The sequence below is a fragment of the Lepidothrix coronata genome, unplaced genomic scaffold (assembly GCF_001604755.1).
Source record: "Lepidothrix coronata isolate B3197 unplaced genomic scaffold, Lepidothrix_coronata-1.0 Scaffold104, whole genome shotgun sequence".
Taxonomy (NCBI): domain Eukaryota; kingdom Metazoa; phylum Chordata; class Aves; order Passeriformes; family Pipridae; genus Lepidothrix; species Lepidothrix coronata.
The window spans coordinates 1,362,080-1,377,153 of NW_016690284.1; the positions used below are offsets into that span (position 1 = coordinate 1,362,080).

General features: G+C 39.6%; 1 protein-coding gene across 5 annotated transcripts in view; it reads right to left on the reverse strand.

Annotated features, from left to right (window-relative positions):
* Positions 1 to 1,362: 1,362 nt before the first annotated feature.
* The window catches only part of LOC108501591 (leukemia inhibitory factor receptor-like), a 59,685-nt gene continuing 45,973 nt past the window's right edge, over positions 1,363 to 15,074 (reverse strand). For all 5 annotated transcript variants that reach the window (XM_017823648.1, XM_017823646.1, XM_017823645.1 and 2 more), the window contains 6 exons: positions 13,498 to 13,599; positions 11,758 to 11,925; positions 10,947 to 11,108; positions 9,940 to 10,033; positions 9,327 to 9,405; positions 1,363 to 8,669 (listed from right to left, as the gene is read on the reverse strand). In XM_017823648.1, the coding sequence (XP_017679137.1) occupies positions 8,031 to 8,669; positions 9,327 to 9,405; positions 9,940 to 10,033; positions 10,947 to 11,108; positions 11,758 to 11,925; positions 13,498 to 13,599 (1,244 nt within the window). In that variant the 3' untranslated portion in view covers positions 1,363 to 8,030. The remainder of the gene's footprint in view (positions 8,670 to 9,326; positions 9,406 to 9,939; positions 10,034 to 10,946; positions 11,109 to 11,757; positions 11,926 to 13,497; positions 13,600 to 15,074) is intronic.

The following is a 15,074-nucleotide window of genomic DNA, read 5'->3' on the forward strand; positions in this document are numbered from 1 at the left end:
TGATGCTACAGCAAGTGCCACATTAGGAGCAACCAGCATGGACAGCACAGTGAGAGTCAAGCAGAAGATAAGGATGTGTGCTGGAACAGGGTGACACAGGGACAGGGAACACAGATGATTTGACTCCATCTTCCCATCCTCATCACAATGGTGAAAAATGGGACAGTTCATGGTCCCTGGGAAGAAGCCTCCTGCTTTCATGGTTCTCTGGTGCAGCTGTCGCATGAGTATATCCATGCCGATTGATGGGATTCCCAGCTGTGACCTGTGTTAAATATCAAACCCAACAGGGTTCTTTTAGCTCTGAGAACCAGAAGATGGAGTGAGATCGGTCTGGAACTCCAGCCTGCTGTGCCTGCACTGACCAAAGCAGTATCAGGGCTTGGGAGGCCAGCTGTGGGTTTCATCTTTGGAACAACTGAAGCCTTTCCTTGTTTCCACAGCTCTATGACTTTCAGTTTTTTCAGAGCACTAGTTTTCAGTTCTGCTAAAAGACATAGCGCCCTTAACCCACCTCCCAGAGCTCAGTGGAGCTGCCACATCCTCCCTAGCTTCTGTCACACCCACAGGCTGCACCACTCTGCTATTGCAAGGCAAGGAATTGACTCAGACTTGAGACTGCCTCCAAGCAGATGGAGAAGCACAGTGGCACAATGGTGGCTTCATACGATGTGCAGTAATACAGCACCTCTCTGTGCACATGCTGCTAAGCCCAGGTGTCACTCCCTAGTTAGTGGCTAGATGAGCCACAAAATTCCTTGGCTGTCACTAGGACACCACGTGCCAAGACATAAATGGCCTCAAACGTAAAGCCCATGTTGTAACCACAACAGAAGCTGATCATCTCCATTCCACTAAAACACACTTAGAAAGTGTCCTGTGCCACCCAAACCAACCCTACAGTGCACAGCCTAGGCCCATTCATCCTGCTGCTACACTTGGAGTAGGGATGTCCCTGTGCAGACCTGTCCACCACGGAGAGCCTCCGGTGGCTTCTCTCTGCAAACGGATAGCCCGAGTGTACAGGGAAATCACATCTCAGATGTCAGCTGGGTTAGAGCCATAAGCTCAGGAGGACACAGGTAAGTGAACTGGCCTTCTTCTTATCACTGCATCATAGAGCAGGAGGGCTTCAGTGAACCTTGTATGCACATGCTACAGCATGTTGTGCCCAGGAGAAGCTGCTTGGGGAGTATCTGTGTTACTACCCACTCTGCCTATCAGGAAGCCAAGGCTGTGCTTGCCAGATCCTGTGGTTATTTACTCTGGCAAAAAATTAGAATAACTCTGTTTGTACTGGAGCATGAGCAGAATTTAACTCTTACCTAAAAAACAACCATGAAAGCAAGGAATATGAATACATTTAAGAGTGTAAGAAAATATATTTATTAAATTTCATGGTAATTGTATGGCAAAAATTGTTAAATACATGCGTACTTTTAGACACCCAAGCAATACAACAGGAATTACAACAAGCAAGCAAACTAGGTTTAAAACATATGCAAAGTTGTATCTTAATGTTAGGTTAGTCTTAAATGTCAACTGCCACACTGAAATATTATATCCCCAACATGATCCCATGCTTCCTTTTTCAAGCATGCATTTGTTTAACTGCTTAGCTGATAAATTTTCAAATTGATACACTTTGTTGAATCAGTATTTTACTTGGCATGCTACACCTTCATTAAAGTGCCTTGTGATGATTTTCCTAAAATTGTAAAAGTACTTTTTCAATAGCGGACTTGGAAGCTGGAAAACTTCAATATCATTCAGCAACAAAAAGACGTTGAATAACTGATTACATTTAGTGTGTTATGAAGACTAAATCAGTACATCAAGCTGACAAAATATTCTCAGAATTAATTTCTACAGATGACTATTTCAAATTGGCAAATAATATCTTCACTAGTATTAAACAAAAGTCCATTAAAATCTTTGTAAAAACAGAACATAAAAACATCTCTAAACAAATTATTTATGCTGTAAAAAATATGGTATAAAAACAGTTAAAAAAAAATGAACCTGTTCACAGTATGTATTTTTAATGTTACAGCATTATAATACAATGTTGTGTGTTTTTTTCGGGTGACCTGTATGATTCCACCAGTTCTGCTGTTTTATGCACCACAACAGTCTCAAAGTTCAAATTACTGTTACCTTCAAGTAGGATTTCAGATAAGAGTTGATTCAGTTGTCTTCTCTTTTTGCTATCCCCTGCTTCACAAACTTTTATGACATCCTATGAAACATAAAATTGTTGTTCATCCTAAGCCACTCTTGAATCACATTAAGGAAACACTGACAAAGTGATGTTCAAGAATTCTTTTTTTTTTTTATTACTATTAAAGAGTGTGACCTTGCCAGTTTCTATTTTACCTTGCCCTGCTTGAGCTATTTATTTTTTAAGTTCTTCTTAATCCAAATAATGAAAATGAAAGCATTTAATTTTTTGCTTCGTCCCTGGGTAAGTTTTACTCGCTACATTTTGCACAACATGAGACCAAATGAGTTGCAAAGGTATTGAAGGTTCTTGTGGAAGTTGTGCATACACCTCCACTCCTGTAGTAACAGTCAAAGTGCAGATTTGGGACTGTCCAAAAACCTACCTAGAGATTTTGTTAAATATCACATTAAAAAATAAGGATTTCATCTGTTCTGCTGCAAAAAGTCACCTGGGCAGTGCTGTCTCAAGAAGAGAGAGGGATTATTCCTGTCCTCTCATGAAACACTCTGCCAGAACAGCTCACCTGCACAGGGACGCTGAATCCCTGCCCTCCAAAATGCAGAAGTTCTCTGAGATATTTTTATTATTGTAAAAGCAGAAGGAATTAATAGAATTTTTGTAGGGGAAAAGCATTGTCATGCACCCTGGGACAACTTGTAAAGTTACAGAAACCCTGCCAATACCATTTGAGGTTTGTTTGCATAACATGCAGAGAGGAAACAAACACTGGCTATCTTAGAAACACTGGGGAAAATCCAAAGTTATATAAATGGGGGAGGGGAAAGAAAATCTTTATGGAATAAACTTTTCCAGCTTCTAAGGAGATATTTAATAATTTAAGACAGTTCTAAACATAATGAAATTAGTTTTTAAACACTCCAGCATTTCTGAATCCTTGTCTAGCATTTGGGCTCTTGGATTGTGTTTCCGGGCTTGCTAAGGAAAACGGAATGAAAAAGCAAAAAACAAATATTGTGAAGTGCCAACAGTATCTCTGAGCATCAGCCACAGAGGGCACCACTTAATGCACAGCATCACGAGCACTGTGTAGTGTGTTGGGAGGAGTGCAGAAGGCAGCTGCTTCCTCTAGGTGAAACTGCATCTCAGAAGGCATATATTCATGCAGAGGGCTCCAAAAAAAAATCACTCTGGCAATTGCAAGCCAAATTCCTCTGCCATATGCACCTAGGTACATAACGATGCAGGCACATGTGTCCATAAGGGGTTAGGACATAGTGTTACAAATATTAATGTCTTTTGCACTGAAATCTTCATCAAAGTCTGTGGTGGAACTGAAGATGCTACTTACATGGGAAGCTCTCCATAGATTCATGGTACACAGAGCCTCGGCAGCAACCTGATTCTCTGAATGTTACATTTTCCTTATTTATTCAAAATTCTTTTACTATATTTCTATCTACTTGTAGGGATACAAGTATTCTATTTGCAAAGCAGTATTTATTTAAAAACAGAGCAAACAATTTCTCATTGCCTTTTCAGAGTGATGTCTAAGTGCCTTCTCTCTCCAATGCATCCAACTGCCTTCATTTTTGCTACTATTCATGTTCAACTAAGTGTCCTGGAGGACACAATCACAGGAAACACCACAGCCCTAAGCTTTACCCTGCTGAACCTGTCAACAACAACAACAACAACAACAAAAAGGCAGCTTGAATATGCCTTTTCAGAGCAGCCTAAAACTTGAGGTCAGCAGGAGTGTGCTGCTGCCGTGTTCTTAGCCAAGGAAAGTTCTGGTCCCCCACATCAATCCAAGACGAAGAAACACGGCGCATTTGCCAATTGTGCCATGACAGACAACACGGTCACTGGTTCCCTTTGGAAATGGTTCACCCATGAAAGCAGCAGCTAGGGATAATAAAGACAGCTTACCACAGCAAACATCAGTTTTCAGGTTCGAAGTCTGCCTATACAGCCACTGCATAGCAGGGGAGGTAATTCACTGCCTGCCTGTAATATTAGCTTACTATTTTGTTGATATATTAACTAGTAATTCTGTGAGGTATATCACATGCAGATCTACCATCCCAAAATTTAACACAAAAACCTGCGATCCCAGATCTCACTGCATGTCAGAACAACACAAATAATGAATGTGTCAAATAGGAGAGTGCACAACACTACATCAAATGTGACTGATGTTCCATGCATACAGTGAACAGTACAAAAACCCCATTACAAACCCCAAATTGTCACATATGACAGGCATGGCTCAAAAATAAAAAGCAGCAGAACTGATGATTTTCTTCAGAAAGCAACTGCTTGGCATTAATACCCTACATCTCTGAATACTGATCCAACTTGAGGATTGATGCACGGCGTTAGGCATAATAGTGTTTTGGACATAATCCCTTCTAGTCATATCCCTTCTGGAAGTCTGCTGTTGTTTTTTTGTGGGTTTTTTTTTGTTTGTTTGTTGGTTGGTTTGTTTGTGATTTTTGGTTTTTTTTTTCCTTTTTTAAATTTTTTAAAAGCTGCACTTTCTATTCTTCTAGAAAGAGAAACAAAAAACCAAAAGAACTAAAACAAAATAGATGATCTATAAAGGAACAAGATCTTTCAGAAAGTGATGGTAAGGAAATGCAGTACTTCAAGCTTCCTAAGGTATTTTTCAGAAAAAAATTGTCTGAAGAGGCTCACCAGGAAGCCCAAAGGCACTAGTACAAGAAGTCTGATCCCCTCTGAAGCTTACAATTGTTATCAAAGCACTTAGAGGCTAAAGAGCACCATGCTTTGAAAGTGAATTTGGTACAAAGACATTCCTAAAGATGTTTTACTAGTTTAACATGGCACTTGGGCTCAGAAAGCAAGTCCATTCCCTGAAAGTCCTTGTCATTCCTCCTTACTGCTCCATGCACCTAGAGGTGTCTTCACATGATCACAACATTAGCACTCAACCTCTCACTACCCATCTAGCATTTGGATTCACTGCTGAAAATCTAAGATAGACATTGGCAGCACTGAATAGGCTCAAAGGAAACCACAGACGTGAAGCGGCTGAGCTTCCAAGTGCTAGAATGACAACTGCTTGCTGGTTCATAACTATTAAGCAATAATGATGCTACAGATACTGCACAAGCCTGTGTCTCTCCTGCATTTGCCCTACTCTTCTCTTACTGAAGCTGTTGCTGTCAACAGGACTCTTCTGCCCTGCATCCTGGAAGTAAGAACATCAGTCAAACAGAAGGTATGGTCAGAGTTAAAAAAAAAAAAAAGAGATGAATAATTAGATGACAGAGCATCAAGGCAAACCATGTATTTGTGGAGCTTTCCCCTACCTAGTCACTTAGAAATGGACCAATTTAAAATGTTGTTGCCTTTACAGAATAGGAAGAGCAGCACATGGAGAAACCTGAGTATGTGATGCTTGTGTGTAAGTGATTCACCATGGGAGCACTGCAAATGGTCTTAGGCTGCTGCCTGTGAGCTCAGTGTGTCCTCTGCAGCTGCCATGACTTCCAGTCTGCTCAATTAAAAATTGCTAGTACTCTCAAACTTCAGTTTGATTTTGTTTCTCGCAATACACAGGCATATGAAAAGCACAGTTATTCTTCATGATCAGCTGTTCTGTTACAGAGGGTTTTTTCATTTGGATCACCATAAAATACTGATTGCTCCTCTGCATTGAGAAATTGCTCTATGAAAAAATGCAAACCACTACTCATACACTGTCCATGACATCTTCTGCTTTCAATTAAAAGCATATGGCAGCACAAGCTAAAATTCCTCTTAGGAGATAAACACATTAGGCCAAATCTATCGAAAAGAAATGCTCTAATAAGGAGGTATTGTGAAAAAGGTTTGTTACTATCAGGATTTAGCCACTTGTCAACTATTAAGCACAATGGGTAGAACTGCCTCCTTTCATGTATTAGTTTAGTGTTCTGAATAAGAGGCCATGAAACTTTCTCTTGTGCTGATGTCTGATGACAAATGGACATCACTCTTTTCACTGCCTGTCTTTTCATTCACAGCCTTAATACTCCAAGACTCAACCTCAAAAGCCGAATCCTATCTGTGCTTTACGTCTTTTCAGAGACACTTTGCCACCCCTGCCAGATCTGCAGACTGAACTATTTTTCACTTCTTCACAGTTCAGTCTTCCAGAAGGCACACACGAGCAGTTGTTACTGATGATGATTTGGATACTATTTAGTGTTGTGCGTTTTTGTCAGTTTTGAAATACTTTTGTATTTTCATTCTACAGAGAAGGCAGAGACATGCCAACAGCTGAAACTGCACCATCCATTGCTGCAATTACCCACAAAGTAACTAATGAAATGGAGGTCTAAAAAAAAAAAATGGTTAGGGCTTTATGGAGACCCTTTTTGATCAAGCTGTTTAACATCTGACACCTCACCACTGTGTTTTACAGTAACAAACAGGTAAGTTAGAAAGTTTCTCCTGTATGCTAGTGAAATCCATGTATGCCACAGTCTGAAGTTTACACAGTGAAATATTACAGTTACAACTGTCTAGAGATGCATAAGTGAAAACAAGCATGTTAAAAGATGATTGTTCTGAACACTCCTTTAAGCACAAAAATGTACATAATTTAAGCTTTCTTTGCATCGCATATCTGGTAAAGGAGAGGTAGAAATAGCCACATTAAAACCTCCTTGGGTTTCTCCCTGCCACTAGAGAAATCCTACTTTGTAGTCCCAGGTAGGATTTGTATAGAAGGTCCTGTGGGGTAGACACTTGAGATCAGCCAGGCAGCAGGTAATACAAAGCTAATACAGTAAAGACCATCCAAAGAGCAATTTCTTCTCAAGGAGCTAGTACTACTACCTCTAATTTTGCATGCCAAACTGCTTGGACAGCTAATGTGAGCATCAGAGATTTCCTCATGGCTTAAATTACCGCATAGTGCAAAGACTGCTGGACACTAAGGGTGAACGGAGTACTGTACCACTTTGAAGCAGGAGGTCTGGAGCAGAAGCTATTAAATACAAAATGCATTAGTGCAATACCTTAGGAAAGATTAACTCCTTAACCAAAGGATAGAAAAAATATAGAGCATTCTAAGTTAAAAAAAAAAAAAGGAAATTTTAAACTTTATGCAGTTCTTATTGAGGTTTCAATCAGTGTTACACTTTTTCCCCCCAAGTTTGTACCCCTGAGTCAAACATTGAATAAACATTGTACAGCAGGTACAGAAACTAGTGTCTAGTTAAAAAGCAACAGGTTTGAATGGCCATTGCTTCAGAAGTGTTAAACAGTGACAATAACTCTCCATATGAGAGAAGGAAAAAATAGCACTCTCATTTGCTCTTAGTTTATAACTAGGCAAAAGATCTCAACGGTTTCCAACTACATTGTTTCTGTGTATTAGGCTGACATTTGTGATAAATGAAACTTTCAGTAAGGAAACCTGTTGGGGCTGCATCATTTGAGTCTGCATGGTTGAGAACAACTACAACAAAGCAAAGCAATCTTTCCAAGTTATAAGTTGCATGAGACTATGTTAATCTTGGAGCACTATGTGAAGGCAGGCAGAGTTCTTTGACTATGATTATAGGGGCTCTAAACTCAGTACCCCGTATATCCAATATATTTTACTAGAGTAATAATTAAATTGCTATAATTTTTGCCTTTCGGCCTCTATTACAATGGAATATTAACACTTTCACTAACTCAAACATGGTAACGTTCAGCTCACTAGAACTTCTGCTGACTGTCTCCAAGAATAATTCATCCTTTTTGCACTTTTCTTCTTGCTTTCTTTACAACATTGGGAATAAAAGCTTATTTAGAAGGCTGGTTCAGGAGCAACAAGGACTCAGTGTTAATCATTTGGTTTGTTCTGAAAAAAATGTGTGAAGGACCACCCTATGTTAATCGGTTTAGGAGAGTCTTCATCATCCCTTGGGGGAAGAAGAAACTGTCGGGAATTAATGGAGCATGGGCTCCCAAAGGATGCATTTTCATTGTTGCTTTCAACTGATCCAGGAGAGTCCGGAGTGTCCATGTTCCAGGCATTTGTGTTTGCTTGAGGTCTGTAACCTGCAGTTTTATCCAATTCTTCCTCCACAGGTGAGCGACTCTCTGTATTCATAGCATTGACGGACAGCTGCATTTGTGGCTTATAGCCTGCTGTAGTCACTACGTCTATTTCTGGCTCCTCCTCTGATTTAATCTGAGGCTGATACATGGATTGGATGTCAATGTAAACCACCTGAGATGACCCCCCAGGTTCATCAGTAGGGGGATTTGAGATCTCCTCCTCAATGATAGGGGGGCAGTAGGACACAACAACATGGTTCTCCATTTCTGAGTCAGAGCCATCTTCAGGCACGGTGGTGTCTGCTGCTGGGGACATCATCTCCGTGTCTTCAATCTTGGGAGCTGCAGACTGTGTTTCCACCACTTCAACACTATTGGGGGTGCATGGGTTCATTTCCAGTGTTTTAAGTGTCTTATTCCCCTGAAGTGAGAAAAAGGAGAAGGGGGAAAGACTTAGCTAAAAAATCTGGAAAACATGAAAGCAACAACTCGCCCAAATTACACCAGTATGTCACTTGTGGATTGTACTCATCCCACAGCCATTAATACACTATAACCACAAAAACTGGTTATGATTTTTTGGCTCTTCACATATTCCTGTTAATGTTAAAAGTATTTTACACAAACTGAAGAGACTTGAGATCTTGCAGTAAGTGTTTGAGAACTCTTTCCCCAAATCTCGGCTTTGTATAACCCATTCCAGAAGGCTGTTTAAATGCCCACTTCCATCTACTGTAATTACCAGAAGGTTAGGATATGGCATGTACACATCCCCATACTTTCTACTTCTGCTAACACTGTCACGAAGACTGGTGTGTTACTCCCACATCATTATCACGTACTGACACTTCTCATTAGTTCAGGAAAAGAGAAATGCAGCAGTCCTTTCCTAGTGCAAACATTACAAATAACTACACTAACAACAACCTGACCAAAGTTACTCAGTAAACTGGCTTGTTTCCCCCTGCCACAGGGTTTTTTCTGCAATTGGAACAGATGAGTCAAGGTTTGCAAAAGAATTCTTTTACTTGCAATATCTTTCAAAAGTTTAAAATACTAGATTTAAAATCAGAGTTACCTCGCAGATGTTCCTCTGAAACTGCAGTGCCTTACTGTTCTCAGGATTCGGGATCTCTGGATAAAATGTTTCTTTAATCCTTTAAAGATGAAAGAATAAACTTCTATAAGTTAGCAAGGCTTGAAACAGATTGCAAATACACAAAAGGAGTCAGGACGTTTCTCTTTAATTCAGAATACTGAAGACATCTGGTGCAAAGATTTAGTGCATTGAACTTTCCCTGAGCATAATGGAAAAAACAGCAACTTTCTTTTTTTTTTTAAGTACGGAACTTGATATGTCACATTTACTAAAAGTCAAAGATGGGATGTTTACCTGAGTGTTTGTGGATGGCACAAATTACAGTATGTTGCCAGTTTATTTCCATCTGGGAACCATTTATAAACAGTGCTCACTGGGAGGCAGGCTCCTGAAAAACCTTTTTGCATTCCTCACTCTGACCTCTCTCTAACGTGTCTCCTTTTACAAGGTGTTTTTCCCATCCAACTTTGAACAAAGCCCACTGACATCTTTGGGTACTTAGAGACAACAAAGAATGACTACAATGGTGGAATACCCTAGCACTGAAACCAACACTTCTAGGAAAAGATGAGAACTGAATGCAGGCACTCACCATTCCCTCTTTCGGTAGCAGAAGATGCTGGCCACCACTCCAAGAAGCACCACCACTGCCACGGGGATGAGAATTGCAATGATTAATCCTACAGCTGGGGGATAAAAAAGGGAAGGACAGTAAATATATATCCAAAGTTATCAGCAAGTTTTAGGCCTTTTGCAACATCCACGGTGATTAAAGACCATTTCATCAAACTCATGTAACAGCGGCCTGCAAAGTGTGACCTATACCATTACCCTTCCTCTGGGCTGGAAGGGCAAAAGTCCACCCAATAAACAGAGCTGATTCAGTGACAACTACAGGAATCAGCAGATACTTCTATCCGATTGCTTAATCGCAAAAGGCTTCATGTGCTGCAGAAGACCAATCCCACTGTGATTCTGTTATCAGGTTTTAGCTCCAACACATTCCCACTGCCTTCCTCCATTGATATTAAGTGTCCCAAATTTGATTTTTCATGTATTTCAGTTGCACCACAGTGTCTTTTATTAGAAATACTTTTTTTCCCTCTCATTCCCCAAAGTCAATCTCTTTTTTTTCTAATTGCCTTTTTGTGTTTGTTTCTGTCAGGGGATCAATAAAACCGAATTCAAAGCAGAGAGGCATCTGTTTACAATTCTGAAACTGATAAATATTTCCACAATGTCTTTCTTCCCACCATCTATTAGCAGATATTCATCATGGGAAACCTGACAAAACAACTAGCTGCTTGAGAAGACTAAGCTCAGACTCCACTATATTTAGTAGTAGCTTAGAAGTTATTTTTCTTGCATACGTTACCATGAACTACAAAAGTAGCTGCAATAAGAAAGGATCTTTCCCTCACCCTGAACTGCATCAATTTTTGTATTTATAAATAACCAACTAAATAAAGGAAAAATCAGACTATAGGCCCAAACTACCTAGGGAGACCAGAAAAAAATCCAACAAAATAAGCTCAGCTTTATACACATTGTACAGCTCCTGTAATTAAGACTATTAATGAACAGGGATAATCAACTTACAGTCCTCCTTTGTCACCACATAGAGGCTGTTTGGAGGGCTCAACCCACCAGCAGTGTAGGCTTGTAGCTCCAGCTGATAACTTGTTTTCCCTTGAAGATCAAGTATTTTCATAGACTTCTGTGTTAAGTTAGTGATGTTGTTAACTTTAAGTTCTGGATTCCCTGTTTTTTTGGAAGCAGTCAGAAAAGCATAACTGTGTAAGAGGATTCACAAAGACAGCCTGAGCTTTAGCAAAACTTTCTTGAAGCCAGCATATGAAACCTGAAGAACAGTCTGTGTAAAGGAAAACTGAAATAAGGAATCCTATCAATGCTGGTTGCTTATATGACACCAAACAGCACAGGAGTGTGGTGTTGCCACTGTAGAGTGACCTCATTTCCTTACACTCCTGCTTGTCCTCTTATGTCAGTGTGAGTCAGGCTTCAGTTCTGTACAAAATGGGCACTGAAAGAATATACCCTATTAAATACAGCCATGTAACCTCCCCCTGTCTCATCTACTCTGTGCACAGGACAGTGTGACACATTGCTGCTTAGTCACTGCACAACCTTATGGCCTGACTGAGCCCGGGTTTTCTCCAACTTTTGCTTTATATTAAAAAACAACTGTGCTAACCACACAAGGAGTTGGTTATTTTAAATGCCTTTGTCACATATCAGGGGCCAGTTATGCCAATGAGTAATGCAAGTGAATTATTATTAAAGCATCTTTTTTATTAAAGTGAAATTATTTTTTTTAAAAAAAGGAAAAAAAAAGAAAAAAAGGAAGACAGAATAAGCAAGGAAGTTGTAATCTATACAATCCATTTACCTGATTCTGAAAGTCTAGGCTTTAAAGCATCTTTTTCACCTTTTGCAAAGGAAAGAAGATATCCTTTTAAAAACCCTCGGCATTCTTCAATAGGAATATCTTCCCATCTTACCAATATAGAATCTGAAGAAGTTTCTTCGACAGTAAAATTTGGTGCACTTTTTGGAGCTGTAGGGAGAATTATGAAGAAAGAAACTAGTAAGAAATCACCTTAACATTAAATGCTGAAACCATGTAAGTGTTTAATCAGTTTTATTTAAGGGTTTGCATTTCCAACCTTTTCCTCGACACTTTTTCCCTCGCTGTTAAGAACACGTGAAAAGACTTAGTAGGTAATGCTACAGAAGTACAACTACCTTGGTCTCATTGTTATTATTTACTCCAGTATTATCTACTAACAGATGCTGAAATAAAAATTTCTCTTCAGTCAGCCTTCTTACAGACTCATACATGTAAATACCCTTCTTCCTGCAACAAGCCCTGAAAGATTCTATAAACATTCAGAGGATACAAATTACTTAGCTTTTAAAGGCTTTAACTTCATAGCTTTTCCTAAAATTAAACAAACTCCACATTCCTATCACGGAAATCTATCTTAGCTTAAAAGAGCTACTCTTAGCAGTCTTTGCAAGTCCTTATTCCAATAACTGAAGCCTACTGAAAGGTCACATGCACCAGGACTTAGCCTGACATTTGGCTTTGATCTACCAATGCTAAAATCATGCTTAAGAATGCATCCATTTTTCTCTTGGTTATCTGTCCAAAAGCAAATCTGAAGTTTTACAACGAATCTGTGCTCTCGTGCAACGTGAATACATTCTCAGTTCCTAATAAGCTTCTTCCGCATGTTCAATGCATTTTTAGTCCCCCAAACTCTTTATACCTTGAAAACTCCTGATCTGGTCAGAACACATATGGAAAACTCTTCTGGGAAACTGTTCTGAATTTTTACAGATATACAAATGATTGAAAGTTGAATTTCTGGTAATATTGCCTTAACCTCACCTTCAACCTTAGCAATGAAATAAACAACTGCCTTTCCAAGGGCTCAGATTATGTCAGCAATTCAGTTTTCCAGGCAAACTATTCTAGCAGATCACACATTGAACTTCAAAGCAAAATGGGTGTTGTAGTTACAATACAATACAATACAGCTGTGGTCTTAAAGGGTAAAGTCATGTTCAGACACCTGGGAACAGAAAGCATTCAGACACTAATGTATCTCCAGGCCAGCAAAGTTCAGTCCTGGGTCAAACCCCAGTTACCCAGACAGGATTGGTATGAGACAGAATACAAGCACAATTCCCAAAGTGGCTTGTGCTCTGAGTTCTAGTTTTGGTCTAAGAAGCGTTTTCAAACAGAAATGTTATGGACACTTTTTATATTTGCTGAGCTGTACCAAATGTGCTCAAAAGTTTACTTTGACTTGATGAATCAAAGAAGTTGCCTCCTCTCCTGCAGAAGTGATGTCAGCCATGTGTTTCAAATTATGCCTGTGCCTCCAATTGAGAAGACCACTGTCTTCAGAGTGAACCTCTGTGCCACCACACAAGCTGGAGAACATGGGGTTATTGCATGCTTGGAACTGGCTGGAGAAATATATTACAGTTATACACAGAGAACAAACACAAGTCAGTAGTACTGCATGGTGATTCTGGTCTTAATCTTCTTCTGCCAACACTGAGCTAAAAATAGTCTAAATTCACTCTGTAGAGATCCTGAATGATAAAGTGCACTTACGCAGCTCTTTCATATAGCCAGTTATGTTTTTCAACAACTGATATCCAGTGGATTTGCAGCCATACACTGAAAAGTTGTATCTCACGCCAGGTTTAAACAGAGCTGCAAAAGAAATTTGCTGTAAGAATATTTCACTTCTGAAGAATGATGCTTTTAAGTTTCACATGACTATTAAATAAATATGTATTAAAAAATTACAAAGTGTAATGGCATAAATACCATCTTTACTTGTAATTCCTACAAAAGCCATGCCATCAGATGTGGTTTAGAAGCAGTAACCTAATCTGGCTCCCAGAGAAAATTTAGTACTAAACAAAGAGGATTCAAAACAAGCTACTCAAATTGCATAAATTGCTCTTTCCATAGGTAAACACAAACTGAAGTTACCAGAAATAATCCCCTTCCTTTCCTCCCACAGCAACCATGTAGATCCTGCCTCCTCCTCAGAAATACAAATACAATTTGAAATAACCAGTCTTATTGGAGCAACAGTATGAAAGATATGGAAATAACGCTCAAAAGTGATACTGAAGCACCCTAGCAATGAACTTCAGTCCTGAACTGACTTTAAAAAACAAACAGTCTTAAAAATTACGCTTCACATGTGTTTGATGAAGACATAGGTGTTTGATGCTACAACATGTAAATAATTCACCACTTTCTGGGCTTTTTTCAAGTCAGGGCTGTACACTACTTTCAAGATTTTTTCTAAACAAGATGCCAGTGTGAAACTATACAGAAGTAAAGTGGGTAAAGCATCCAGGTCCAGTCTGAGAGATTCTCCTGACTGGATTAAGCACAGAGGTGGATTTGCCCACTTGAGCCCAGCCCTAGCAGCTTGATAACTCCCACAATGTGCTGCAAGAACCATTCCAGGGAAAAGCTCAGGAGTAGGGCAGTGCATCGTTGGACAGACATGGTATTGTCTGCTTGAAAAAAGCAAGCTCTAGCTAGCACGAAACAAAACAACATGGACACAGTGTTGTAATTACAGACAGAAAAGCATATTGCCCCCACCCTCCTGGGTCTCACTCCCCCTCAACTTTCCTATGTACACAGCTCCAAGTTGTTTTCCTGAATGGAGACTTTTACACTAAACTCTTCTAAAAAGCAAATATACACCATTTGAGACAGCAGAGAAAAAAATCCTATATCTTTCATGGGTCCTCTCTTTCCTCTTCTGCTCCTCCTAGTCGCACCACAGCTGAGTTTCATTTCCCTGATCTGCCCACCAGCATCTAGAGACCTGGAATGTGCCCTGTTCCAGGAAATTTCAATTGTTGACAGCAAGCCAACACATGGAGGTCACACTTAAAAAAATCTGCCTCATTTAAAAACAACGGATTAGTCTTCCCCCATCCTGAGCAGCACTGTTTATGTTTGGAATCCAAATAAAACCCCAAACCCTAGATTAAACATTATGCATTAGGCTGAGTTAGGAAATTGTTGGGTATAGCTAGAAGAGGTAATTTCAAAACAGTTAATAAACATAGGATGATAAAAGTTAACTCAAGACTGGTATTTGGATTTGGCAAGACTGTGTAAAAAATTAAAATAAACACAGTACCAAGAAGGAT